We start from the raw sequence: 27,581 nt of genomic DNA on the forward strand, positions 1-27,581 counted from the left end.
GGCAGGCGGCAGCTTGATGGGGCCGCTAGGGGGCGCGTTATCTGAAACTAGGGTGGAAAAAAAAGACGTCTTAAATAGCACATTCCTTAGTATTATTTACAACAGTGAATATCAACAAACAGTTTATTGTGGGCTTACAGTGACACATGTTCAGAAGAATAATTTGGCGATAAGAGACAAACACGTCCTGCAGTCGGGAGTCGGGGAAGACAGACTAGACTGACTGAGACGCGCACCGCACTTTCCTGAGCAGTGAACCTGTTTTGAATCCAATGGCAAACTACTTGCACTCTTCATGTTCCTAGGCCAGGTGAAGAGTTGTTTTTTTTTTTTTAAACAGTCTCCTAATCCCGCGCCTCCCTTTAATGCTCGTAAGGTGGAAATACAATGTTCCTTAAACTCCATTAAAAACATGTAAAATAACCAGGCAAAAAAAAATATTATACATTGTGTTTCAACTTAGTGTTCAGATTTGTAATGACCTCTGGCCTGTTGTTCTGTGTTTTGTTTTCTGTGTTCACTTAGTGTGTTTTTTTTCTTGGAGACATTCTCTCCTTCGTTTCGCATTATTCGACGGTACACTAAGACCGAGACGTACAAACGGCGCATTTTCTGGTCTCCAACAGCTCCCCCACGTGTCCTGCGGGGCCCTGACGTCACCGGTACCCGGATGTAGTCCCGGGGATGTACGTCATTGTTCGCCGCCGGACACTCGGCGTACGAGGGGATGGACTGACATCGCCGCCGTCAATAAAATACTAACAATAAAATATCAGGTGAGTGCCTCGAAAGCCGGCTTCCGACGCGCTCCGCCGCCCGGCGGGGGCAGGGGGTAGGAGGCGAGCTTCAAGCCCGGCTGCGCTCCAGCCCGGCTCGGTCCGCTCCCGCCGTGCGCTGCCGGAGGACAGCGGCTCTGCCCCCGGAGAGTGTCGGACCCCTCCCTGGGAGCCCCCCGCCCGGCGCCGGCAGATGCACCCCCGGGGCGGCAGCGAGGGGGTGCCGGGGGGGGGGTCTGTCCGCGATCTGGCCGCCTCCCGCCCGGCTCACGGTGTGTACCGCACGCTTCTGGGGCTGGCATGTCTCCGGCTGGCCGCCGGTCCGGCTCTGTGTTGTGGCGCTCCGGCGTTGCCATGGCGCCCGCAGCCCGAGCCGCCTCGCCCGGTTCTGTTCGGAAGAGGGGCGGGCGGGGAGGGGACCGTCCAGCCCCGTGTGCGGTACCGATATTGTCCCTGGCCTCACACACACACACGCACTCCGGCTCTGACAGGCGCTGCCCGGTGGGGTGGCGGGGGGTCGGCGTGGAGCAGGCCGGCCGGCCCCGGCACTGTCCGAGAGCGACTGTTTTCAAAAAGAGCTCCTCGCCTTTGGGGGGGCTCAAGAGCTCCCCCACCTCCCCCCTGTTTTTATCTCGTTGTTTTCAAGACGCCAAGCCTCGTGTAACGATGAAAGGGGTCCGTTTTGTGTCGGTGTTAAAGCTCCCCCGCGCCTTTCCGCTCACTTCACGGTCGAGCCGAGCAGACCGACGGGCTGTGTCCCAGCTGATGGGACGTTTTTCTCCCCGGGTTTCATGTTTTCCACGTCGGTGTTGGCTGTTTGGTGGGGTCACCGGACAAACTTTTTTTCTGGTGGCGGGGGGAACCGACCGCAAGTAGCCTCACCGGAAATGCAAAGGTCCGCAACTTTTAAAAAACCGATCAGTTCTAAAATCGATCATTTTAAAGGTTTTACTTTCGGTTTTGTTTTAAAACCAGTTGAGAGCTGGGCACGCACTGCAACCGGAGGTAAAGTGCGTTTTATAATACCCTAATTAGCCTAATTCATAACACATGCTAGTGATCTTCAGCCCTGTTCGCGAGTTCCCGCAATTAACTGTGCAGACTAGGTTGGGTCCGAGCGTTTTCTAGTAAATTAGTTTTTGTTTTGGAACTGTGTAATTGTAAGTCGCTGTCCAGAGGAAGAATACTGAAATGGTTCACGTAGACCTGTGCTTGTCAAAAGGTTTTGAGTGGTGCAACATATAGTAAAGAGTCATTTCTGCTTAATCAAATGGGTAGGGAATGTCAGGGCCATGTGGTAACATGTTATAAAGTACATCTAAATAAATATGTCCTGTAGTAGACAAGCACTGCAGAGACTGCATCAATAATTATAACTGAATCTTAAATGTAAGTTTGCAGAAACCAATCTGGTAATAAACAACAAAGAAATATCTTAAAGAGCCCCTGTAGTATAACTCTTTGTTATTAACTGGCGCAAAAATGTAATCACGTAAGCTTTTTGGATCCAGTTATGAGAGGAATTACCTGACACCAGCTTCCCTGTGACCCAGAATTGGAGTAGGTGTTAGAAAGCGGACAGAGGGATTGTAGAGGAATTTTCTTACTGTTGAAGTGGATGGCAGTCAGTGTTAGTTGCGAGTGTACAGTGTAACACGCTCATTTGTGTATGCAGGCCCATGTAATGTTTATGCTTATCTCCAAGAGGGAGGTGTGCATCTTCCTAAGGAATCTTCCTCTAACCCTCTTTCTCTGTCCAGCAATGAACGATGACCATAGTTGACAAACCAACAGAGACGTCTGACCCCGAGTCAGGTCAGTCTGAGCTCTCCGGTTCCCTGACCCCGTCCTCTTCCGGTGACATGGACACTAGCTCCGCCAGCTGGGGCGCAGGATCGTCCACCTCGGACCCCCCGAAAAACAAGACCCCCTGCGTGGGACCCACCCCTGGCGCCGCTGTCTACACGAGCAGCTCGGTGCCGGCGCCGGAGAGGTCCAAATCGCCCATACACAAGGAGCAGTGTAGGTCTCTCAAGCTGCGAGTGCAGTCTGTGGGCGTCAGTGCGCTGCGCTTGCCATCCTGTGTGCCGATTACTGTACATAATCCATCACTGATCTGGTTTTACAAGGGCCTGCTTGTGAACAGACGTCGGATATAATACTGCAAGTGCTATACTGAGCTCAAATAAAGTCTGCATGGTAGTAGATAAGTAAAACTGCCGTGTTTTTGATCTTTTAAAGCAGACTGCTGCACTTCTTTTTATCGTCTTCACGGTCCTTAAGTAATGAGTCACGTCTTCACATGTTAAATTGGATACTTTTAATTTGGAGCTTTCTTCATCTCTATCAAAAATTAGCTGATATTTGCTTAATTTCCTGCTGTATTTCCATTTAAGCACATATTTACAGAATCAAAAATATACAAAAGGAATAAACGGGTTTTAAGATAAATGATAATGTTTCTTACTACAATCTGTAATTACAGTTATAGTATTCTTAGATCTGATGTGATAATGCCAAGAGATTTTTTTATCAGGTCTAATGAGCTTGTTTTTTTACCCTGGTGTTTGCGTGAATCAGTCCACCAGCTGGATTTTGGACCGAGAACAGTGTTGTGGCTAATCTTGAAATGTGCTTTTTCTCGGGATGAGTAAATTAAGCCTTATCTGCATTGGTCAGATTAAGTTGGCCCAGTGTTTTTCTATGTCCCGGCAAGGCTGGTCATTAAATTGCCGTTTCCCGTGATTCCTCCAGTCTGCATCCGAAATAACTGGCACTCGCTGTCTGTGTTTTCCCTCCGTCCTGTGAGCAAGCTGCTCTGACCGCTCGCCCTCTGTGCTCCCCAGCTCTGATGGCCAGTGGAGACGGCATCGCCCTCCCGCAGAAGATCTTGTTCCCCGCCGAGCGGCTCAGCCTGAAGTGGAACCAGGTCCATCGCATCGGAGCGGGTCTCCAGAACCTGGGAAACACATGCTTCCTCAACTCCGCCCTGCAGTGTCTGACCTACACTGCCCCGCTCGCCAACTACATGCTGTCCCGGGAGCACTCGAAAACATGTAGGTGCTTTTGCCCAGCTCCCTGTGACCTGGTATCCCGAGTGCATCCCCCTCACCAGCGGGAGCGGAGAGTAATTCCCGGCTCTTTTTTTTTTTTTGCGTCCTGTCAGGTCACGAACCGGGGTTCTGTATGATGTGTACGATGCAAAATCACATCACCCAGGTCTTCGCCAACTCGGGGAACGTCATCAAACCAATCGGCGTCCTCAATGAGCTCAAGCGTGAGTGCGTCGCTCCGACTGTAATTGCTCGGCAGCGCGGTCGTCTCGTGTCTCCGTCGGTCCTCTCCACGGCGCGTGTTCCTTATCCCTGCTTCTCGCTTTGTTTCGGGCTTCCAGGAATCGCCAAGCATTTCCGTTTTGGCAGCCAGGAGGATGCCCATGAGTTTCTGCGATACACCGTGGATGCTATGCAAAAGTCATGCCTACCTGGAAACAAGTAGGTTTATGGTTCAAAGTGTTTTATGTTGTGTTTTCAGGTTGTTGGTTTCCGGAGTTGTTTAGCTGCATTTAAAAGTTTTCTGCTAGATCTTGTGCCTCAATCACCTGTATGAAGGTTCACAAAATGTGAGCTTCTTATGACGAGATGCAGGCAGATTTTTAACCTTTGAATTAAAGTATATTTTGATAACTAATCTGATGCATTCCTCCAGGCATCTAAAAATGCTCATTTTTATCTTGAAACTCCACAGGCTGGACAGGCAAACACAGGCCACTACACTGGTGCATCAGATCTTCGGAGGATACCTGAGATCAAGAGGTATGTCATTAACAATAAAAGGAAAACACAGCAACGTGACCAAGCTGTTTTTTAGCGTAAGTGTTCCGGTTGAAGTTATGAAGAAATAGGGGTGTGGCTTATTAAAAGATATTGAGGATCTTGGTATCTTTTCTTGTCCAGTCAGACGTTTATTCCCCAAAATAATAAAATTAACTTGTTGTTGTACTGGCGGTTCTATACTTCTCAGAGAATATCACAATATTTTAAAATAAAGTACAAGTTTGCCTTACAACCTATACTGAATAACCCGCTCCACTCGATGTGAATGTATGTTAGTTCTTTAGCAATTGTATGTTTCAAGGGGGTAAAAAAGAACACTCTGCCCAGCAATGAATGATGTACTTTTCCATTGCAGTAAAGTGTCTGAACTGTAAAGCTGTCTCTGACACGTTTGATCCTTACCTGGATGTCGCATTGGAAATCAAGGTATGTCCATGCTGTCACCTCCTACGCGTCCTCTTGTGCTCATACGTACAGAAACAAAGCGAGCGCATTGTCATTGTATCAGAATCCACCTGCTCAGAAAAAGTACCCTTCTCAAAAACAATTTTGAAAAACTAAATTAAACCATGCATCCACTTTCACAGTAGAAGTGCCGTTCTGTAGAAATCAAGAGACTTTTGTGTGAGTGCTGCATATGTCTGTATAAAATATCAGCCCCTGAAATATATCCTGTCGTCCTCTTGTACCGCACAGACTGCCCAGAACATCAGCAAAGCTCTCGAACAGTTTGTCAAGCCTGAGCATCTGGATGGTGAGAATGCCTACAAGTGTACCAAGTAAGAAAGATTCCCTGCATTTTCGCTTTTTCCATCTTTGAATCTGAGGGAAAACGAGCAGTGTAAAATCGGACATCCTCAGCTGTGAATGTCAGTCATTGTGAAAGGACTGGCCTTGGCAGCGTTAGCACTGGGGTACCACTAACCTGGGGAGCGCATGCCTGCCTCCTGTTGTGATTCACCCTTTCCTTTCTTCTTATTCCTCCCCAGATGCAAGAAGATGGTTCCAGCCTCCAAGCGTTTCACAATCCACCGCGGCTCCAATGTCCTCACAGTTTCACTGAAGCGCTTTGCCAACTACAATGGAGGAAAGATCGCAAAGGTACTGCGCGCGCTTCCTTTGCACGGCAACAGGGCAGTGTGGAGGGGTGAAATCGGGCAGCCTGCTGGGGTGTGTTGAAATTTGCCCCCCCCCGAGTCCAGCTGCAGAGATGACGTTCCATCAGTTAAATGGGTTTAAGGAAGTGCCGCTAGTATTGTTTTGTGGCGGATTGTCGAAAAAAAATCTTCTCTTTCAGGCAGTTGTTTTCGGGATATCTGTCAGGTAAAATCATTAAGAGACTGAGTGAGGACACTGTCCTGCAGGCTCACTGTTCTGTTTTTTCTTGTGCAGGATGTGAGGTATCCTGAGTACCTGGACATCCGTCCTTTCATGTCCCAGTCTCACGGGGAGCCCCAGGTGTACGTCCTGTACGCTGTCTTAGTCCACTCTGGGTTCAGCTGCCATGCTGGGCACTACTACTGCTACGTCAAGGTAAAGGATGAGTGATTTCAGGAGCGCAGGCTGCACTTCTCAAGAAATTATTGAAACCCTTAGAGCATGAACTTGGAGTGCAAGCAGAACAATACAGCACAACATAAAGGGCATCTAGCCAAAGACAAGGAGGAGAGTGTTTCTGAGGTTTTATGAAAGGAAAAAAAATCCACATGTCCAGACCGACGGTTTTAGCTCTTGCCAAACCAAAGTCGATGTGAATGACAACAGCTGAGTAAGAGCCAGGGGAGTGTCAGTCTTCACCCAGCCCTGCAAAAATAAATCTCTTGGCTACAGTCAGCCCTGCTAGAACAAGATGTCATTTTTGAGGACTGACCGTAACCTGGGAATATTCATTGGGCAACGGCAGTCTGGAACTCATTGGAACAGTCATGCTAAATGCGTCCAAGACACGGACTCTCAGGACACATCCAGAACTCATGTAAGTGGGCACCAGTACTGTAGAAGATTAAAATGTGCAGTCTAGGTGGAATGTGCCTATAGTGGCAGTGTAGCAGCAATAATACCTTAAAAGCATAAAATGTCAAACAGCGAAATGGCTGTTATACTGCACTTACTGTACACTGCATTTTAGTGAAAGCACTAAAAACTGGTCTCTGTAAATTAACCTTTCGCGTGCTGCGTTTCCTCTCAGGCCAGCAATGGACAGTGGTATCAGATGAACGATTCCTCGGTTTCCATCAGCGACATCAGATCTGTTCTGAATCAACAAGCTTACGTTCTCTTTTACATCAGGTGAGTTTTTCATGTCCTCTCACCAGTCCGCGATGGGCTGTTAGTAATGCTGGACAGCAGAGCCTCGGGTCCCACGATTCAGATCTACTTGTAATCAGTTCTCATTTGTTCTTTCCAGCCCTGGTCTGTGTGAGCAGTGTGCTGCAGAACTCTTTGTGTGGGTGGGCTGGGATTGCTTGTACCTTTCTCTACAGTTTTCTTGCTGAGATAAGAATAACGTCAACATCTGAAAGTAGTAATCACAGAATGATTGGGTATTTAAAGCAATCAGGGACAGGTGCACATTGAAGAAAGGGACTTCAGATCCCATGGAATCACTACAGGGTGCTTGTCCTTTGGGAACAAGCGCTCTCCGTTGTAATCGAACTCCCGTTTGAGCCAACTGGTAAAACAGGGCCCAGTGTTTCCGTTCCTTAAGAGAAAGTGTGCACCTCTGCATAGATTTTGCTCGTCACCCCTGTGCCTGCTCTGTGATCCTGAGGCCTGTTGTGTGTGCTGATGCCTGGCAGGTCTCCGGATCTGAAAAATGGAGGAGACTACAACCACTCCAGCCGCACCCCTGGCCAGTCCTCCCCCCGGCCCATCCTCACCCCGCGACTGGGTGGCCCTCGACACCCCTCCGTTGGCTTTATTGGGCCCCAGCTGCCCCCACACATGACCAAGGTATATTCACCTGCCCTGCACTGGGCACGAGCAGCTGGTAACGACTGGAAAATACTTCAGGAAGCTCTTTTGCAGTTCGGGAACTATTTGTATTTTTTGTTTCTTGTCAAGTTTTGTATTTGAGTAGGGAGAAGCCTGTAGTACTTTGAAGGCAAAAACAGGTCACTGCAGTAGATAGTTCAGTTGAGACCAGGGTGGATTAAAAGCTGAAGATTGTGTAGTTCATGTGTTGTTGTTAAAGTGTGAGGAATCTGAGGAAGTGACAGTGTGTAATATTATCTTGACAGCAGGGGAGAGACTGGAAGAGACGCAGAGAGAGATGGAAGGTAGGTCCGTAGTACATTGAGGCTAGCTATTCCGATAGGGATAAATGCGCAGGGCGGCTACTGATGCGAAGCAGGGAGAAAAGGGTGTTCCGTCGGCGGTCACATCGTCAGTGAACTTTCACGCAGGAAAGTTTCGTCAAACCTTTGGTCTGCTTTTGCACAGTATTTATATATCAGAGGTCAGCGGAAGCACCTGTGGTTTTAAGTGTACAGCCTTATTGCATTTATTGCTACTTCTTTAAATTACTATTTTTTATCTTGCGGGTGTAACTTTGCATATCTGTACATCTAGATACGTAGACATCTATTAGGTTGACTTAGTGTGTTTGCAGCAGTGTAATTCTGCTTCTTCCGAATGGATGGCTCAAGGACTGTAACGCCCAAGGCCCTTTCCTGTTGCAGAATTCCAGCCACGTCAATGGGAACGGGTCCCTGAAGGAGGAATCGTGCGCCGCCCAGCCCGGCGCCAGCAGCACCAGTGTGACCCGGACGGGCCCCGGCTTGTCCTCTACCTCTCTCCCGGCCCGGCCCCTCAGCCGGCACACCGGCATTCCTGAGCCTGCCAAGAGGCAGAAGCTGTCCTTCCTCATCGGTCAGGGCAAGACGTCCCGCACGGCCCCGTCCCAGCCGAGCCTGCACAGCAGCCCCCTGGAGAACCTGTACCGGCCCAGCTGCTCCTCCTCCTCCTCCTCCTCCTCCTCCGCTGCCTCCCACTCGCGGTCGCAGCCCTGCTCTTCCTCCTCCTCCTCCTCTTCACAGTCTACCTCAGAAGGTTCCTCTGCCTCCGCTGCTGCAGCAACCATGTCCCGAGCGGAGCAGTCGGCAGAGCCCCGCCCGCCCCGCGTCAATGGGGCGTCCCTGAGCCACCAGGCCCCCTTCCTGGTGCCGTACGCGGAGGAGTCCTCCGACGAGTCCGACCCGGAGGGCGGCGCCGGCCCGGCTCTGCCGGAGAACGGTCACGCCCGGGCGCCCGCTGCCGCTGTGAATGGGAAGGACGTGGCTAGCGTTTCCGCCGGCGGCGACGCCGGGTTCCTGCCTCCCCCCGGCGCAGAGAGGGGTGGCAGTGGGGGTGGTCCTCGTGTCGCGCCCGAGACCGGCAGCCCAGTCGCCGTGGAAACCCGGAAACAGGAGAACGGACCTGAAGCTGCCAGCAGCTCCCCCAGGCCTGCAGAGAATGGGCTGCCTAAACTCAATGGGTTCAAGCATACGGATAAGGTATGTTAGGTTCCTGGTGTTTTCTTTTTTTTAAGAAACATATGATCACCTGCTAATCCTTCTTCAACTCCGTGGTCTTGGACTCACTGGCCCAAGACGAAATTGTACATATTTAAAACACATAATTAAAGATGTGGCTTTGAAAGGGGGCCTTTCCTTGTTCTGCAGCTGTCCCCGGAGGTGCTTCCAGTGGGTCCTGGCCGGGCGTCGTCGGAGTCTGTGGGACACACCGGCACCTGTCCTACGCGCATGATGGATCCCGTGACGAGGACAAGTCCCGCTGTCGACAGCTGGCAAGGGTGAGCAGCGTTTTCTGTGGGGAGCCATAATCAGAAGCAGCAGTGCCGTGAGATTTGTGCTTTTTATAGAAAAGGCTGCTTTCTGTCTCTTTTTTTTTTTCCACTGACTTCCTGGGATAATACCGTTTCACTGTTTGTCAGACTAATTTCTCCTCCTGCACAGATGATAGTGCAGATCCATCCAGGTTTTCACTCATTCTCCATTCCCACAAGACTTTCAGGTCTCGTGGTGATGAGAGGAGATGGGACTCTCCTGAAGACTTGGACGCACGTCATTTTTGATTTGAGCAACCATATGAATGACAGAATTTGTAATTCAGTTCTACATAAAAGTATTACAAAACTAGTACCAAGAGAGTCCAGGTTGTACATCCTTGGTTTTATATCCAGCTGTATGATTCTTTTTTTTTTTCAACAGGGAAACCCAGACGTCCAGTTTGCCTTCCCAAGAGGCTCCCAGTCCACCTCCTCCTGGCGTCGTTGATGTTGCGGCCTGCAAAGCAGGCAAGACTCAGAGCTCGGCCGACCGCTCCTCGGCTTCTCCTGCGAAAGAGCCTCCAAGACACCCCCCCGCCTCCGAACCAAATCTCTGCAGTCGGGAAGAACGGGCTAAAAATAACCCCACTAACCTCTCCCCCCTTCGACACAATGTAGCTGCTAACCCTTCTTCTGATAACCCGAACCTCACGGACAGGGAGATGGCTTTGGATGGCCCAGTAAAGCAGGCGAAGGTGGAACTGGCCGTGTCTCCTGGACAAGCTCGCCTTATGGATGGCGTCACCTCTGTGGCCTCTTCAGAGGGTCCTAGCCCTCATGCCCACAGTGGCCATTCTGCGGCTGTGTTGGAGAGAGCCCTGCCCTCTCGCACTCCTGGCTCCACCGATTTCCACACGTCCGCTGCCAGAGCTAAGGAGCCCAGAGATGCCACACTGGAGACCGCAAGGAATGCTTTGCAGAACAGCAACCAGATGCTGGGAATGAGCAGCTCTGGCAGCATTGGGAAGGTAGTTACTACAGTGGACTGCGACCCCGAGCCACAGGAAGCAAAGCAAGGAAGTTGCAAGGAAGAGAAAATTAAGGAAGATGTCCTCTGCCACACAGAGCAAGTCAGACACGCCGCTGTGGACTGGGAGAAAAGCCACACTCACAGGGACAAGCTGCCCTCTTCCCCTGCTAAGGATAAAATCAGGGCTTCTGAGAAGCACAGGAACAATGGGGATCGCTCCCGAAGCAGGGAAAGGAATGCTTACAGAAGGAGCAGCTATCAGAGCGAAAGAGACTGTCACACGCGCAGAGAGCGGTCCCACAGCCGTGGGAGATACTACAGGGATAGAAACTGGGATCGCGATAAAGACCGGGAGAGAAGATGGGAGAGAAACGGGTATCACCACAGAGACAGTTACTACAGGGACAGGAGGTACGTGAGTGATCGTGATGAGCGAGCCTCCGGTCACTATCACCGGGACTGGGCGTATAGAGGGGAACACTATTACAAGCCAAGGTGGGCGGAGGAGAGCAGGAGCAAAGCGTACCCGTCTCAGGACTACAGCAGACCCCGGCCGGACCACCACCACTCGCCTCCCCCTTCGTCCTCCTCATCTTCGCTCCCCCGAGCCAGGCCAAGGCCCCGCGGGGACCGCAGCCAGGACAGCGACTCGGACCGGAAGCACCACGCGCGGCAGGAGACCTCTGAGGAGAGGCGGGCGAGGAAACATAAGAAGTCCAAGAAGAAGAAGAAGTCGAAGGACAAGCACCGCGAGCACCTGGAGCACAGGTGAAAAGGAGCCCTGCTTGCTTTTTTACCCATTTCTGAGGCCGTAATCTTGTTTATAGCGTGATGACCGCCACCTAACGTAAAGTGTTGGGTGGGCATTGTAAAGATTGAGGATGTCCTCCTGGTTTTAAATTCCGCACTGTTTGATCCATACCCATGTTGAGATTGCTTTTTTTAAATTCGCTTTCCACATCCTCTTGTGCTGAGCACATAAAAGGACATTCTTACACACCCAGATCCCCTTCACGCACAGCTGCCTGCAGCTCAGAGTCATATGGCTGATATGTACAGTGTATCTCCCTGCTTCCACTGTGGATCACTTGGCTTTTACCAGTGCTGACTGGTCCATGAACATCTTAAGTCTTTTTGTAATGCTGGTGCATTGTTTCTATGTTTGCTGCTTCATTTTTCTGTTAATTTAACTGGCTTATATAAAATGTGAATCATTATAATGATTTGGGTGTAGCAGACCTACAGTAGATAACTGCGGAACACTGCTGTTTACATCTGCCAAATTAGATGATATTCTCTTGAGGTGAAGCACGGTTTCCCTTTTGTTAACCAGTTCTCAATCCATGTGCGTATGTTATCTTGGATTCCTGCTGCCTTTAATTTGAGAATTAGCCTTTTATGAGAGATCTTTATTCAAGGCTTTGCGAAAGTCTAAATGTATCATGTTGTATACTTTAGTGTCCATGTTAAGCAAACATCGCCTTTCTAAGTCCATTATAGAATAAGTATTTTTCCAGGCTAGCCCTCATGTTTTATTTCCATGAGTTTCCCAGTAACAGATTGCCTATACAAGAGTGCAATTTAAACTGGGTATCCAGACGTTATTCACACGGGATAATGAAGTAAGCCATTTATTTTCACTGTGTTTCAAAAGAAACGTTTTTGAAAATGTCTTTATACCCCCCCTCATCCAGAAGTCAGCAGGATGTGGATTCTTCTGAAGGGAATTCTGACAACAGCTCATGGAAACACAAGAAAAAGAAGAGGAGGAGGCGTGAGGGCGAGGACTCGGACTACGGAAAATCCCACTGCGACCACCACGAGGCCAGGTCCTGCGGCCAGTCAGGAGAGCGGCCTGAGCACAGCGCCCAGGAGAGCGGGCAGGGGGGGTACGAAGGGGCAGACCTCCCGCCTCAAGACGGTGAGAAAGCCAGTCGCAAGCGGTGCTCCACGGAAAAGGAGTTTCCTCATCGCGCTGCAAAAATCCCACGGCCTGAGAACAGCCATTGCGCTAGAGTCCCATTGCACCTCCACCGTGACGCAGGTAATGAACAGGCCCTCTAAATAATACGTTTTCGATGAAGCTGTAAAAGTCTTGCAATGCTACACCCATCCCCCTGCTGCCACATCTGCCTTTTCCCTTTTTACCAGATTGTTTCAGAACTTATCAGTCGTTACAAACATTTATGTAACTGTGCTGCACATGATTGCTAGCTGGCAAAGATGATAGTTCTTGTAAAGGCTTTTCTTTGGGGGGAAAAAATGGATTTACTATTACAGGTAGGAGGCATGGAATGGCAGTGTAGTTTTACAAACTTTCATTTCAAATTGTTGCATTCTGCAATATCACACTAATAATTCATTTTCAGACCTTTCTGCATTCATTAAACTGCTCGTTTAGGACGCTCGCTCGAATGCAGGCTGAGCTCTAAGAGCACGGGTTCGGGCTTGGGTCATGTCACTAGCCGACTGGGACAGGGGATCCTGAGCATTGGCTCTGTGCTGCCCAGGGCAGGGTGGGATAGGTCAGCCAGGGCACTCTGGGATACTCGTGGAAACTTGCAGGCATGCAGTGCTGTCACTGAGAGATGCTCCTCTGCTCCCAGTCAGCTCTGATCTCCAGTGCGGGGCTGCGGTGCCTGGGAACCTGTTGAAAGACAAGTGGCTCGAGGGTGGGCGGGTTGCAGTACGGTCCTGGATGGCTTTTTTCACTGGCTTGTTGGGTCAGCCAAGCAAGAGGTGACCCACAGTCGGGTCTGGGTTCAGTAGGAAGCAGGACAGGGGCTCGGCCTTGAGGACTGTGCCATCATGTTGCTTCTGAGCACAAGAGAGAGAGAAAGAGGGAGGTATTTGGCGGTGTAGAAGAACAAAGAGTTCTGCTTTAGTCGGGTCAGAGATGTGCAGGTCGTTGACATGGTTTATTGGAACAGAAGAGATTCCAGTATTTGAGAAGAACAGGTATCTTTTTTTTTCCCTCCAAAATGAAATCATTTATAATCTTTTTGGTTTGAAAATTAACTTCGCAGGGCCTAGTCCAAAACCTGCCCCAAAACAACAAACAGGAGTATGCAAGGAGGTATAAGCTCACAATTAACATATTCCCCCAAAGATATAAATTGGTGCTTTCTCCACGTACTTCCCTCCTGCAATTTTCTGTATCCACCACGTGTGACTCCATGCTTCCCCGCTCAGGTGCAGCAGAGGAAACATGCCAGACCTGCGCCAGTTAACCTCAGTTAGGTACAGGTGTGGTATCGCCTTGGTTCAGGTGCATCACTGGAAAGTAGGTATTAGTCTCCTCTAAGGGTTCTGTGTTCACATGTCGGACAGGCGTATGTAATTCACTGTTTGCCCAGCAGGTGGCAATAGCTTATCACAGTTATTCCCACAGCTCTGCTGCACCCATATGCCCCAGCTGCCAAGAAGCCTGGTGTGATATGTTGTGCATGCTGACTTCTGGCTTCATAGGTTATGAGGCTGTGATTCGGGTCCAGCTTTGATCCTGGTCTTAATATATTACATTATACCACAATGATGCCAACTCCTGTGCTTGCTCTCGGTGCTGAAAGGATTGTGAGATTTTCCTCAACAGTGTAAATAGGAGGAAGATAACTGGCGTGTTATTAAGGAAGTTGTGTCCTCAATCCTAGATAACTTCAGGAAGACTGTATAAGAGCATCTGAAGACTATTATGATACTGTCTTTGCCTAGATCTCATCTTATGGAAAATACTCAGTTTGAATCGCAATGGAAACAAAATAAGAATTCCTGTTGGAAGAGGCCTCCAGGGAGATGAGTCATAGGTTTCTGTAAGAAATAGTCTTTGCCAACAACAGGGGTTGTATGGTGAAGCTTTTCGTGTTTAGTTGTTCAGCAGTATTGTTCTAAAAAAAACTATGTGTGCGCTGTCCTTGAAAAAGTTAGGTGTGCCAGACACGTCATGCTTCTAGTCAGAATCGCTCTTAATAGGAAACCGAGGGGAAGAGGATACAGTTATAAAAGCACTGATGTAGCTCCCTGGGGCATCTTGACAGTTCTCAACCAGAATAAGAGCCCTGTGGCAGAAATGAATTCGAACGATCCGTGTTTGTCTTTGCTATAGGATTTGAAGGTTAATCTGCATGGAATTATACTTCAGAAATGCATTAGCGGTTCCCACAAATTATTCAAAGGTAACGCAGTGAAGGGATACAAAATGTAAAAGGATATGAATTGAATTTATGACTGGGCTTCTGACCTGATTGTTAAATCCGACTTCACAGAGGTGGCCTCTGGCTCCGGTAACGTGGCAGATCCACAGGGGCAGAGCAGAGAAGCTGAAGGCAAGGTCCCGTGTCGGGACACGTGCTGGCAGCAGGTGAGTTGAGTTTGTCTCGCTCTTGGACCCAACGGCAGCTGTCTGTTTTAGCACAATACCTGTCCATCCGTCCGTTTCCTCACCGCTGCATCTGATACAGGTTGGCAGGGGAAGCTGGAGTCTATCCCAGCAAGCCATGGGCGTGAGGCAGGGTACACCCTGGACAGGACACCAGTTCATCTCGCAGACACACACACACACTCACACCAGGGCCAGTCTTCCCAGAAGCCAGTTAATCTACCAGTATGTCTCTGGACTGTGGAAGGAAACCAGAGCACCTGGAGGCAACCCACATAAACGCAGGGAGAACGTACAGACTCCACACAGACAGCACCCCAGGTCTGGACTTGAACCCAGAGCCCCAGCGCCGCGAGCCAGCAATGCTGACCGCTGCGCCGCTGTGCTGCCCTGCGCTGACTCTAATGCAGAAACGTACCGTGAGCGAGTGCACGTCGGTCAAGTCAAAGAGGCTGGCTTTGGAGTCTCCATGGCAGTGTGTTGTGGTGTTCGAGGCGTTGTGTGGATCGACCCACTGGGCGCTCACGTGCTCATCCTCCTGCTCTCCTCCCCAGGAAGAGGAAGTCACTCCAGAAGCGAAGAGTGTGCCGTACTGAAAGAAGGTCAGTTAACCAGGCCAGCTGCCAGCTGCCAGCGCGGTGGGGTAGCATGGAGCCTGCGGTGTCGAGTTCTGAGCCTCACGATTCCCTTCTCACTGGCAGGGGTGAAAAAGAACCGATTTCAGACTTTGGGCTCTGAAATTGTTTCTTTTAAAACCAAGCATGGTGACAAGTGACGAACTCCTGCGCAGCCTCAGTGCAGCAGGTTTTCCTGGCTTGCTCTCAGTCGGAGTGCTGGGGACGGTGCTCTGGAATTCTGTCCCCAAGGACATCACAGTCACCTACCCTGAGTGCACTTGAATTTGTTCAGAAGGGCTCCTGCATTATTAGTGTCTGTCAGCTCCTGCTGCACTTCTATCCCCTTGTCTTTCTCATAAGTGCTACTTTTGGAATTTGCCATCCATGTAACTTTTTTATGCCTACAATTCACCTCTTTGAGATGCTACTTTTAAAGGCACCATATAAAATGATTACTAATTATTGTTAGACAGTGTTAAAGAAGTTGTGCTGTAAGGACAATGTAGGAATGTGGCCTGCTACATTGGCCTTTCTGTTCTGAAACGGTGACGCATTTTAGAAATTTCATTTTGTTTTTTACAGGCACGAAAAATTGCAGAAGCCATTCGCAAAGAGTATTAACAATACAAAAGCATGAGATACTGGATACAGACGTGGTGCTTTAATCATTTGGGAATACTGTATTTTTTACCACAGAAGATTTTTTTTTATTTTTTATACTTTTTATCCTTTTATTTTTTTTTTAATTTACTCTTCAGTGGTGGAAGCTAACACACCTGTCAGATCTTTAAAATGTAGAATTTAAATTATATTTAATTTAAAAACTGAATTTCAAGAAGAAGCCCTGGATCTGAACATCTCAGCTGCTGCTCAACTATAGACTCAGGACTTATTTCTTACTCGTGTATAAATGTGTCAGCTTTCCACTGCAAATTCCTGGAAACAGTACGAGATATATGAATGAATGAGAAGAGTCTTGCCTTTGTCCAGAGCGATCAACATTTTGGTATGTCTCATACTAGGAATCAAGATATAATTTGTTGTCTTTTCCAAGGCAAAGTCAAGACCCACATTGACTAAAGACAGTGCTTGCTGCACCAGAATTTGAAAACAGGATGAACTTGAGAACATCCTTCACTTTTTGTTCCGTAACCTAATATTGCATCAGCCTTTCACTGAAGAATTACGAATACACTGTCAAATATGTCCCACTGGTGACATTTATATTAAAGTGTAATCATGTGTCACATTTTGTTAATGTATTTTATGGAAATAGGTGTTTTTGTTTTTAAATCCACTTAGGATTCTAGCTTCAGAAAAAATAATACTGTGAATTTATTTTGAACTGTACTATCAGTTGTTGTTTTTTTCTAAAAAAATGGTCCTGTATCAGGAAAACCAATAGAAGTTTCTTTTTTTTTTTAATAAACTTCACAACATAGTTCAGAGCTGTACTATGAATTTAATTGGGTATGGTTTGCTTATTTTCTACCTGTAAAAGAATAACATTCTACCCTTACTGTACTGTAGCATGTAAAATTTATACAATGTACAAAAATATAAAGAAAAGGACTTTAAAACAGTTGTCATTGCTTATAGTTGCTACCTCTTTGTTCACTTTGTTCCCTGTTACAGGGTGAGTTTTGTTGGAATGTTCTGTAATCCTCACATAGGACCCCTGCGTGTTGGGGGGAATCAGGATGGGATTGAGTGTTTTATAACCACATGAAACAAAAAAAGTTAGTTTCCCTTTTCAATATTTGTGTGATTTCCATCTCCTGTTGTATCAAATACTGTGTCTGCCTCTAAAGTTACAGAAATTCCACAGCCTTTATTTAAACTGCTGTTCACATGGGCCGTGAGGTGTGAAAATGTCCCAGAACCCCCCAGGGGACCGACAGGTTTGTGTACACTTGTCTATGTAGTGTTAAATGCCTTTACTGCGTGATCCCAAAATGATTCTGGAGGCCTTTATACATGAAGATCTGTGACTGTCAAATCAGAGGTAAAATGCATTTTTTCTTTCCGAAACTCACTGCATGAGGCAGTGATGTTCTTTCAGGATGAGTGTTTCACCTCTGAATTGAAAAGCACGTGTAATGAAATAGAAATTAGAACTGGCAAGCTAATTTTAGGGGATTCTCATTAGGTCCTTTGGGGAATCTGGCATTTACAGTACATAAAGGTGTTTGATATCACATTCATAATTGTATAGATCAAAAAGAGGTCCACACAGTTTAATAGGAAACCAATAGCTTTTAATTGTCATCATTTCAGGGTTTATACACATACATAGGGAGGTCTACACATTGTTAATTCTTCATTTAGTATAACAGGTGCAACTGTTATTTGTGCATGTATTCACATGTGTGCATACACATAGCTGCCCACATCTTATACATCGTAAAGAGTAATGCTTACTGGCAGATGGGCATTTCAAGAATAGTCTGTACCCTGCATCAGGGCTTTTCTTTTACAAACATGTAAAACTCTGCTGGCATTAGCTTCATCAGTCATGCAGCATGTCCAGTGACATTAACACCCCTCCCAACCCCGACCCCAACCATAACAAATTGATCTCGGTTTTAAAAATATCTTATTTGATGTCTCCTGATGCAAAGCTACCACCAAAAGAGTTTACATGCAATAAAACACAACGGAAAAATAAAAAAAAACATTCTATACATTATTTACACATAACTTAAAAAAACTCTACATTTTTACCATTACAAATAGGTTTTTTTTTGCAAATTGCACATAGAAATAAATATAAAAAGCACTGATTATAACTGTAGTTGTTGATCTACAATACACAAACTCTGGCAGCAAGCAGCTCTCCATACTAACTACAAAATTACATGTTGAAAATACTAGTGCGCAGTTGTATTGATTCCACTGCTCATGCTGCCTTCTTTAAGGGAGTTCTGTAAGACGAGCTTAATTAACTGGCTGGTACCCCATGTTTCACTGAGAAAGAAAGAAAACTCAAATAAAGTGTTGTTGTTTTTTTAAGATGAAATCAGTCCAGCTGACTCAGACTGCTATGGAATTTTCCTTTGACCTTTTATAGATTTATATACTAGCTATATACCTCTGGAATATTAGTAGGCGAAATGGCATCGGACGCGCACTTGTCAATAAGAACCCTCTTGTGCCAACAATGTGGCTGTGAAAGTGTTGTAGAGAAAGACCCCTGACCTGAAGAGCAGTAGGTAAATCTAGAGCCTCTTTTGGTCAAGTGACTGAATTCATCTAGTGCTTTTCAGATCTGCATTCAGTACACATCCTGGGGCTGTGGTCATGGCTCTGCCAGGTACCACTGTGATCCTCCCTGTGTGAGATTTCCAGCTTTTGAAAGATGAATAGATTGTAAGTTTCTAAGAGCACTTTTTCTCCTTCAAGACTGATCACCGATCAACAGCATGCATCTTCAGTGCCGTCCAAAAATGCCCGTCAATTAAAGAAACTTTAGTTTTATTTTCTTACAAAGAAAAAGTACAAAGGTTCAGTCTCGTTCTCTGTGTGTGGATATAAGTATGTACACATTACATAAACAGATATGCATGTATACATAGATACATGCACATGATATATATATTATAACTGGACAAGCAAACCACCTCGAATACAAGTACACAGAGGGTAAACATTCCCACAGTAATGAGTACCCATGTGTCACTCATCACAGCAGGTGTTTTTTTTACTTTTCTTGTCCAGCGTCTCCTGGTTAACCAAGTATATAAGCAGACAAAACATGAGTGGGGCCTGTCTTGTGTTTCGTTCCTTCATCCCCTTGCCTGTTATCAGTCCGTGGTCCCTCTCGCCCAGGATCTAGTGTGTTATAAATGCAGCAAATTCCTGCGTCTCCGAATCTGCACTGCACGTACAGCTCCGCACGGGTCCGCCGCTAGGCAGCAGGTTACTTCTTATTGGCTATTCTTCTCTTCCTGGTGGCCAGCATGTCGTAGAAAGGATCCCTGCTGATGCTCGCTCTGGGAGGGAAAATAAATACGTCATACAGCTGGAAATATGGATGCCTTTGATATGGAAATGCAAGCACATTTATACACACCCCCGTTTCAGTAGATCAAAAAAAAAAATTTGTTTCGTGACCCAGTTTCGTTTCCATGGTTTCTGAAGATTTCCCGGTTCCCAGAGAAATTGCACGGAATTTCATCCGGTGCCGCACTGGAGCTCCGCTCCGCTCCAGTGTCTAGAGATACAGCAGCCACAGCTTCTGCACTGAATCGAATCTCTTCCTACACAATTCCACTAAAAAGACTGGAAATGGAAATAATGCGACTTAACATGCCCTTGAGTTCCGTGTTCCTTAGTCAGAAGTTTCACATGCTTTAAATCAAGGCCTCACGTTTTAAGCAACAGTTAGAACGCAGGCAGAAGACTTCCCAAACTGATTCATGCTGACACTCTCCTCGAAACCAACAAGTATTTTGCATTACAGGAGCATGGGGGGCACTCGATTAGCTCACTGTGCGGTTAGGACCTGAAACAGAACAGAAAGACAGCTCCGAGCCCGACCTCTCCACGGCTGGGTTTTCTGACCTGTGGTGTTTCTCCCAGGCATGAGGGCTGGGGTGACTGAACGCCCCTAACTCCTCTGTGCGTCTCCGAATGCCGAAGAGGGCACTTCTCTTACTCAAGGCCAGAGGCCAGTGGGGTGTGATGTGAACTGAATTCAAAGGCTAACGCTTCTTTTTAATTCCATTTAATATCATTGCTTGCTCAGAAATGAGGCTTAACGCTACAAAACAGCCTCCTTGGGTTTGCCTTTGAATTGTGTTTGTTTTTGGTCTCAGAACCACTGAACCACTGAAGAAGTTGCCCTTTTTAAACTGCCTCTCCCTCCAGGTGAACTGACGCGACGGGCACCGCGGCGGCGACAGACAGCAGACCGGCAGCCTGTCTGCTGCTCAGCCCAGCAGGTCTGCAAGTCGGCCGCGACCCCAGCGCCCGGGGCCCTGTCCCCGCTGCAGCCTGGAGCAGCACGATGGCTCGAGCGCTCCTCGGGACGCTACCCCAGAGACCGAGCCCTTACTTGATGGACTTGATCCACTCCTCCTTCTCCTCGGGCGTGGGGGCGGATATCCTGTACACCACATGGTTCCCCTCCACCACTCGGCCGTCCGCCTCCGTCTTGCACGCCTTGATCACCTGCCCCTTGTGGTTGGGGTTGTAGAGCTCGAAGCAGTTCTGAAAGCACAGAGCACAGAGCGCGCGGCGCGCGGGTGTCATCTTCCTTGTGCGGATGTAGGCGTCCTATAGCCAACACCAAGGCAGAGCGCAGTTTGGAAAGGAGCATTGCGCACACAGGGGCTGGGCGGTCCCACATGTTTTCATGGATACTGCACGGCTGAGCACTCCATAATTGATTAATTGATCAAGAACAATCTAATAAGTAAGGTGTTTGTGACACAAAAGCACTGCAATGAAGTAGATGAGAGACTCTTCATTGCCTATATTCTATTACAAGGAACACAACAGCAGTGTAACTGGGCTCTTACAGGCTTCCTGGGTTCATCAACCTCCCTAATGCTCAGGTTCTCCAATGGGATGATCCCACGGGGCTCCTTGTCCTGCGGGAGAGAGAACGGAGAGATTCAGCGCCACAGGCGCGCAAGGCCGTGCGTACCGACTCGTGTCCACAAGGAGGCAGCGTACCGTCGTGTATTCAAAGTAATACAGGCAATTGTCCGTCAAGATGAACCATCTTCGTTTCCAGGTTTTCACCCTTCCCCCTAAAAAACACACACACACACAGCAGCGTTAACACAGTCTGGAAAGACCCGCCAGAAAGGAGCACCCAAGAACGGGTGCAAACAAGGCGGGGGGGTCAATATAGACTCCATGAAACTGCTTCTGTGCCTCAAAACTCAAATTTCCTAGAAAAATCCATCCATGCAGAATTTTGCGTCTCCTCCGCGCAGACACACGGCGCTGTGTTGAACTATTACACCATTCGACTGCTACGGGACTCCAGGCGGGTTAAAGCCATTCACTGCGCCTCCCCACCGCCTTCGAAAGGAGGAGAGCTGCTCGCTGAACAAAAATACGTATAATTTCTAGATTGTTTTCTGTCCTGTGCAGCACAGCTCCTTCGGGAGCGATGACATGCATATACATTCAGAATGAACCAAGGTGGGAGGTTGGGGGTGGGGGTGGGGGTGTTGTAAATAGGGTTATAAACTCAGATATCAAAAGCCTAGTCATGGCGAAAAATGAGTATTGTTATTGTTACGATGCACCTGCTCAATTGCGATGTCGGAGGAAATCGCGGGGTTATAAAGAAAACACGTCTTCCTCTCTGGCTGCAGAGATGCATTCGGGGAGACCAGACCCCCGCCCCTTTTCTGCTTAAAACCATGTATCGTGTTACTTGTCAGGAGCCGTCTTTGACCGTAATCCCATCCAGCGTAATGTTCACTTGGGATCGGGATAGTGATATGTACCCAGGAGCTCTGATCGTGTGCACCTGTCTGACACAGTCGAGACGAAAACGCCCGATGAGCAAGACCACGCAGGGGAAAATAAGGCGGCAGTTAAAAGCGTCTTATTCTGAGATGTAATGACCTGAGAGATTTGTCCCAGATTTCTTCATGTTAGAGAGGGCTTTACAGCACAGCTGTCACAGAAAGCTGTCAAATCGTCAGCTAATATGACGACTCAGTTCTAAAATAAGAGTTTTTTAAAGCGGTTTTATCGCAGGACCCTCCATTGCATCGTGAATGCGATACAGTCCTCGTGTTGTTGTTGTTGTTTTATAGTAGGAAAGTTTTAAAGTTGTATTTTTCTCCTCTCTCTTCTGCCAACACAAGCTGGAGCTCGACGTGTCTGCGCCACAGGGCCGGCTCGGACCCTCGGCCGGAGCCGAGCACGGTGCACGCCAGGGCCCTGCAGGGCGTGCTCAGACTCAGTCTCGGGCCCCCTTGCGGTTCCAGCTGCAGACGGCTGCTTCCTTCCTAAGCACATGAAAGCAACGAATGCAGACGGTTGTTCACGCTCCGCATGCCAGTGGCGCTTGTCGTTGCAGGAATTGTGGAGGCAGTCTTGGGGTTTTACTGCCAATTTCACCATGTCCTGACCCGGTGCCCGCCGGCTCATTGCTCTGTACAGCGCCCTGTCCTCGCTATCCGCTACCCTTCCGCTCGCCCAGTCATTCACCCGCGTCTCTGGGCCCTTTCCCGAACAGGCTAGCATAGGCTGTAGCCTCGGGCCCCGGATTGATCAGGGGCCCCTGATAGGCCGGAGTATTTCTTAAACGGACCTGTGGGCCCACATTGGTCCATAAAAACGTTGAATCATGCGTGAACCAATGACTGGTTCGATGCAATGGGCTCGCAGTTCAAATGTGTTTCGGCGGATTCATCGGGTGATAATCTGGTGCACGTTTACGGTAGCCAGCCTCAAAATGTGCGATAGAAAATATGACAGCGGGCCGCAAAGACGAAAACCAGGGCAGTTAAAAGAGCCGTGTGAGCAGGATCTACTTAAAAAGATCCCCAGATTGACCGGTTATTTCACGTTTGCTGAGCCGGACCCCGATCCTGAGGTTACGGCTAACGGTGCAGCAGGTGCGACAGCAACCGCGGTTGAACAGTGAGCTGCAGCTACAGTAGCTCTGGCCTGGGCGCAGACTACATCCACGCCGCTCATGAGGACGAGCAGCTCCCGCAACGGAGACACAGGAACACGAGTCAGAGGTAGAGCCGTCCGCCGCCATGTCCGAGCCGCCGCCATGCTGTTGCACCTGCAGCCGCGGAGCCGACAGAGGCCGCACCTGCAGCTCCCGCCTCCTACAGCTCGGCCCCAGCCTGCTGGGGTGAAACAGGTGGACAGAGGCGGCCATGCTGGGCTAAACTGGGCCCGGAGTCGTGTCAAAACCGAGACGCGGATGTTGCGGCATCGGAAAGACGGCATCAACACTAAGAGGTGTTTCTCTACAACCCTCTTCAGAAGAAAACTCGGAAATGGCGAGTGTGTGCCAAGAGGGTGGCTGCTGTATTCCCCTCCGAAAGGTACAGTGTTTCGCATGTAATTATTCGGGGGCGGTGATGGTCAGTCCGGACTGGCCGCAGGCTCTAGTGACCGGGTCAACACCGCCGCACGCCTGGCTGGACACGGAGTGTCGGAGAGCCGTGGGAAGGCTGTGGTCGTGTAACGTCATGCGCTGCGCTGATAGTGGTCTAATAGATTCAGAACTAGCAAGACAGGTTGACAATGAATATGAGTATTGGACAGACGTCTTGAAAAGGGTGTTTGCTGTGGTGAAGTGTTTAGCAGAGCGAGGGCGGCCTTGTAGGGGCGCAGCGACACGTTCGTGCGCCCCGACAACGGGAGCTTCACGGGTGTCCCCGAAGTTATCAGCGAGTTTGATCCCTTCTTGAAAGCCCAGATAGAAAAACATCTACTCGTCGATGCAGTGTGTTGAGTGATTTGAGTCTATTGACTGCAGTGGACTTGCACGAGTGGGGAGTGTCCCGCTGTTCTTGAACTGATGTGCTCAGACAGGGAGGTCACTGGTCTCTGCTGTGATGATCTTGGTGTTGTGTGTCGTCGGTTTTAAAGGAAACGTGCGCATAATTTCTGTTATCAGATCGCAGATGGGCTGTGAATCGGATTTATTGGTTGCACTGCTGTACGTGCATTACAGGCTGGTGTGTGTGTGTGTGTGTGTGTGTGTGTGTGTGTTCCCTGTGTACGTGTGCGTTCCCTGCGAGTGCCGGCTGACATTCCGTTTGAATCGGCGGTAGCGGCTCTTAACTCCGAACTCGTCACTGAATTATTACAGTATTTTCTCTCGCTTTTTTTTCTGGTAACGAGGGGGCTACGTGTAGCCTAGGGGCTTCTGATCACCTTAATCCGCCCCTGGGGCTACCTGTTGCAAACCTGCACAAATAAAACACCTACCCAGCGCACAGACCGCGGCTCTACGAACCAAGTAACACAATACATGCAGAAAAGGGTGGGAATAACTCTACAGCGCTACTCCTTCCACTTAATCACCCGGTAACCGACCAAATGGCCATCGGATACAAACCACAATCTTGCAAAAACAACAGAATTGTTTTGACAGTAGGTCTAAAACATCGACATCCAAAAGAGCAAAGTAACAGCACTAAAAAACTCTCCTCAGTGGAAACTGGGCAGGACCGCTCTCTGACAAGCGTGCTGGTTCAGTCTTGCCAGGCCTCCAGGACACAGAAACCGCAGCAGACTAACACCTCTGGAAGCTCTAGTGCGTCACTGAAGGTGCTCTCCAGTGCGTTACTCATTTTTTTCCCCGCTTCAAGCACCGTGTGCTTCAGGATGCAAGCTGCCAGGTGTGGGCGGCGGTTCGGAAGGAATTCCTTCTGGGCTCTTCACCGGCCCGCCAGGATTTAAACGGTGCATGAATCTTTTTAGGCTAAAACTGAGTTTTGCGCCAAGAGAAATGCAAGTGAAGTTTTTATTTTTGCCAAAATTCGAATGAAATCTGAGCCCCCTGGATGTCTATAGCTCAGCAGCTCCCAACCTCTGGGCTCCAGTACCCCAGGAGGTGACGTACCTCTGTCTGTGAAGAACAAATGCAGTGCTATTGACAGACCATTCCTGTTCAGAACGTGCGCTCCGATCGAGCTGATCAGATACAGCAGACGTTACACACTGCTGGAGGAATGTGCTTGCTTGAGCCAGCAAGGCTAAAAGAAATCAGTCTGAACAACAGCAAGATGACCTTTGAACCTTCCAACATAACCAGGCAATTAAGTGGAAGGCTTTGCGCAGCTATTACCCTGTTTGCTAAAAAGGAGCTACAACACCAAACATCAACAACAGAAAGGGGAATGATGGGGAGAGGGTGCAGGGGCAGGGAGCTCTCCAGAGTACCTACCTCCTGGCGCAGAATAAGCAGAGACAGCCAGTCACAGAACAGAAAGGTGAGAGGTCATAGGTCATAGGGCATAAGGAAAACAAGAAGTCACATTTAAAAACCACCTCATCAACAAAACAAGCAAAAACAAAAGCACAGACAAAGAGAAAAAAGTCACAGCATAACAATGCAGGGGAAGGGAGAGGAGGAGTGGGGAGCAGAGACACAACTATACTGTACACGTATGTAACACTTTTCGTAAATGCAAATGCATTGCTTCTTCTGAAGAAACGTTTCCCTAAAGGACAAGGACGTATGTCAACGTATGATTAAAAGATCTGTTGCAGAGCATCTAATAACGTTATGATGGTGCCAAGTAGTTCCTGTAGCTTCCTGTTGCTAAACCCTACTTCCCAAGCTTGCAGTATTGCCTTCTTAAACAGCGCGGCTGGCTCTCCCAGCAGCAGCTGGCTGACGGCTGTCCCACCCAGCCTGCAGTCAGGATTCCTGGCGGAGGGAGTGCGCACACATCACCGAGCATGTTCCCTGTCTGCACTACTCTGACGGAAGCTTTGAAGAAGATAGCATTTCCTAATAACACAACCCAGTAATCTGTCTCTGCCTATCCTTAAAACAAACTCTCTCTCTCTCTCTCCGCGTTTCGCAAGCTTCCTTTATAAGAACACAGGAAGGCACCTGCAAAGCAATCCGCCCGTCGTACTTGCTTGATGACAGATCCACGAGGAGTCTGTACCTTTCCTAACAAAGTTTTCATAATCCATATTACAATATAATGAAAACAAAGAACATGTGAACCTTCCTGCTGTTTTCAATAAAGCATATTAATTAACTGATGAATGATTAAACACCTGTATATTGGTCTTTTCCTGAGACGAGGGCTCCAGCCACCAAGTCTTAATTAGAGACATAAACCTTCTTTAATAAAGGAGAAAATAATTCTAAGTGCGATTGGAGTACCTGTATTTTACACTACAGATCTGAATACAGCCTCCTCTTTGTGGAAATATATTGATCTCCTACGGGGTTGGAAACAAAACCTTTCAGCTTTCAGGCTGAAAATAGCTGTTGGATTGAAAAAGGCACAAAATGGGGGGAAAAAAAAAAGTGACAAAAGGTGTTGTTTCTGCTGCCGATGTTACTAACCAAGTTTCAGCAGCCAGCCCTCTCGGTCCGGGTTGAAGAACGTGTGTGTGAGGTCGTTGCCATCGTCTTCGGGGATTTTGAATGGCTCGTTTTTAATACTTTCGTATAAATTCTGCAAGAAAGGGGAGGAGGAAGACGAGGCCTTAATACTGTCGTACACACCCCCACACCCCCACCGCGCGGCGAGACGTTTTCCTGGCCTCCCGCTTCCTCTGGGAAAAGTGTGGAGTGGAAATAGCGAGGGGGGGAGAGGAGGAAAAGATCTGCGCTTTTGTTTGAGGGTGTTAACTTGAGGCTGTGGGGGGGTGGAAGGAATCTTATAACAAAAAAACAGCTCAGACCAGCCGCGTTCCAGCATGAAATCAAGGGAAGCAGAGTTTGACACTGTTTACAGTTGAGCATTTCTGCTGCAGGGCCGCTCTTTCCTCAAGCTCACTGTAAGCTCTGCGCCCGCCCCTCGGCTAGACCCTTTAAATGAGCCAAAGACAAAGAAAGCAAATAAATGGCTTAAGGAAAGTAATCCTGACAAAATCTGGGGAAAGCATCCACAGGGTAGAAACTGATTGAAGAGTCTGAAATGTTCAAATTTAAGAGCACCACGGTCCTTGGTCTGTGCACGGCCGGAGGGTTCCCTGTCCTTTGCGGGGGCGGTTTTTCCAAACCGCAGACCCCCCTAGGCCTGTGCCAGGCAGCTCTGCACGTACCCTGAGCAGCTCTTCGGGCAGGTCCCCTCCGTCGTTGATCCCACGGTTCATGGAGATGAACCTCTCCACTGCGGGCTTGTCCCGCACATTGGGGTTGTGCAGACTCGTGTTCAGCATGATGATCGCGAAGGAAAGGACGTAGCACGTATCTGGAAGGGACAGCACACACGACAGCCAATGTCAAGCCTTCTGCACTGCAGAGATGGTCCTCCCTTCTTTCTGCATTCACACAAGATATGTACCCCAGCAGCATGAAGTAACAGAGGGGGCAAGACTGAAAGAATGCAAGCCCAGTTATTACAAACTAACCACCCTGAGGATCTAATGACAATAGCCCTCTTCCTCATTATTTATTCACATCACAGTTCGGACACGAGTTTAAAGGAGATGTTTAAGAGAAATCAAATGCTAAAGCTTGGATGCGTGTCTGAGAATTGCAGAATCAA

General features: G+C 48.5%; 2 protein-coding genes across 5 annotated transcripts in view; one reads left to right on the top strand and one right to left on the bottom strand.

Annotated features, from left to right (window-relative positions):
* The first annotated feature begins 156 nt into the window (after positions 1 to 156).
* usp42 (ubiquitin specific peptidase 42) lies at positions 157 to 16,984 on the top strand. Of its 4 annotated transcripts, none has more exons than XR_016094392.1 (21): positions 157 to 310; positions 627 to 776; positions 2,537 to 2,798; positions 3,623 to 3,832; positions 3,943 to 4,053; positions 4,171 to 4,270; positions 4,524 to 4,591; positions 4,968 to 5,038; positions 5,309 to 5,391; positions 5,602 to 5,713; positions 6,005 to 6,145; positions 6,801 to 6,901; positions 7,411 to 7,564; positions 7,852 to 7,890; positions 8,293 to 9,105; positions 9,274 to 9,404; positions 9,823 to 11,178; positions 12,105 to 12,454; positions 13,603 to 13,693; positions 14,673 to 14,767; positions 15,340 to 15,368. XR_016094392.1 is itself a non-coding variant. In XM_088936343.1 (21 exons), the coding sequence occupies exons 3-20, from the start codon at positions 2,546 to 2,548 to the stop codon at positions 15,379 to 15,381; spliced, it is 4,230 nt and encodes a 1,409-aa protein (XP_088792469.1). In that variant the 5' UTR covers positions 157 to 310; positions 627 to 776; positions 2,537 to 2,545; the 3' UTR covers positions 15,382 to 15,387; positions 15,985 to 16,984. The 4 variants fall into 4 exon arrangements, 2 of the variants coding, with proteins under 2 accessions (XP_088792469.1, XP_088792470.1); XM_088936343.1 differs by lacking the exon at positions 13,603 to 13,693 and adding an exon at positions 15,985 to 16,984 and having other exon boundaries at positions 15,340 to 15,387; XR_016094391.1 differs by having other exon boundaries at positions 13,603 to 14,767; positions 15,340 to 15,370.
* Positions 16,985 to 17,638: 654 nt separating this feature from the next.
* Positions 17,639 to 27,581, bottom strand: part of cyth3a (cytohesin 3a) — a 34,051-nt gene continuing 24,108 nt past the window's right edge. The window contains exons 8-13 of the mRNA XM_088936548.1: positions 27,136 to 27,284; positions 26,432 to 26,543; positions 21,082 to 21,158; positions 20,925 to 20,996; positions 20,459 to 20,613; positions 17,639 to 19,394 (exon numbers count right to left, since the gene is read on the bottom strand). Coding sequence (XP_088792674.1) covers positions 19,322 to 19,394; positions 20,459 to 20,613; positions 20,925 to 20,996; positions 21,082 to 21,158; positions 26,432 to 26,543; positions 27,136 to 27,284 — 638 coding nt within the window. The 3' untranslated portion in view covers positions 17,639 to 19,321. The remainder of the gene's footprint in view (positions 19,395 to 20,458; positions 20,614 to 20,924; positions 20,997 to 21,081; positions 21,159 to 26,431; positions 26,544 to 27,135; positions 27,285 to 27,581) is intronic.

Source organism: Atractosteus spatula, chromosome 18 (assembly GCF_055471065.1).
Source record: "Atractosteus spatula isolate fAtrSpa1 chromosome 18, fAtrSpa1.hap1, whole genome shotgun sequence".
NCBI lineage: Eukaryota > Metazoa > Chordata > Actinopteri > Semionotiformes > Lepisosteidae > Atractosteus > Atractosteus spatula.

What these genes read in the sequence shown, in the direction of transcription:
- usp42 (XM_088936343.1), top strand. Translation starts at nt 2,546, where the DNA reads ATGACCATAGTTGACAAACCAACAGAGACGTCTGACCCCGAGTCAGGT. An exon ending in GCCCATACACAAGGAGCAGT is followed by an intron (nt 2,799 to 3,622) that starts GTAGGTCTCTCA and finishes TGTGCTCCCCAG; the next exon opens with CTCTGATGGCCAGTGGAGAC. An exon ending in TCATGCCTACCTGGAAACAA is followed by an intron (nt 4,271 to 4,523) that starts GTAGGTTTATGG and finishes GAAACTCCACAG; the next exon opens with GCTGGACAGGCAAACACAGG.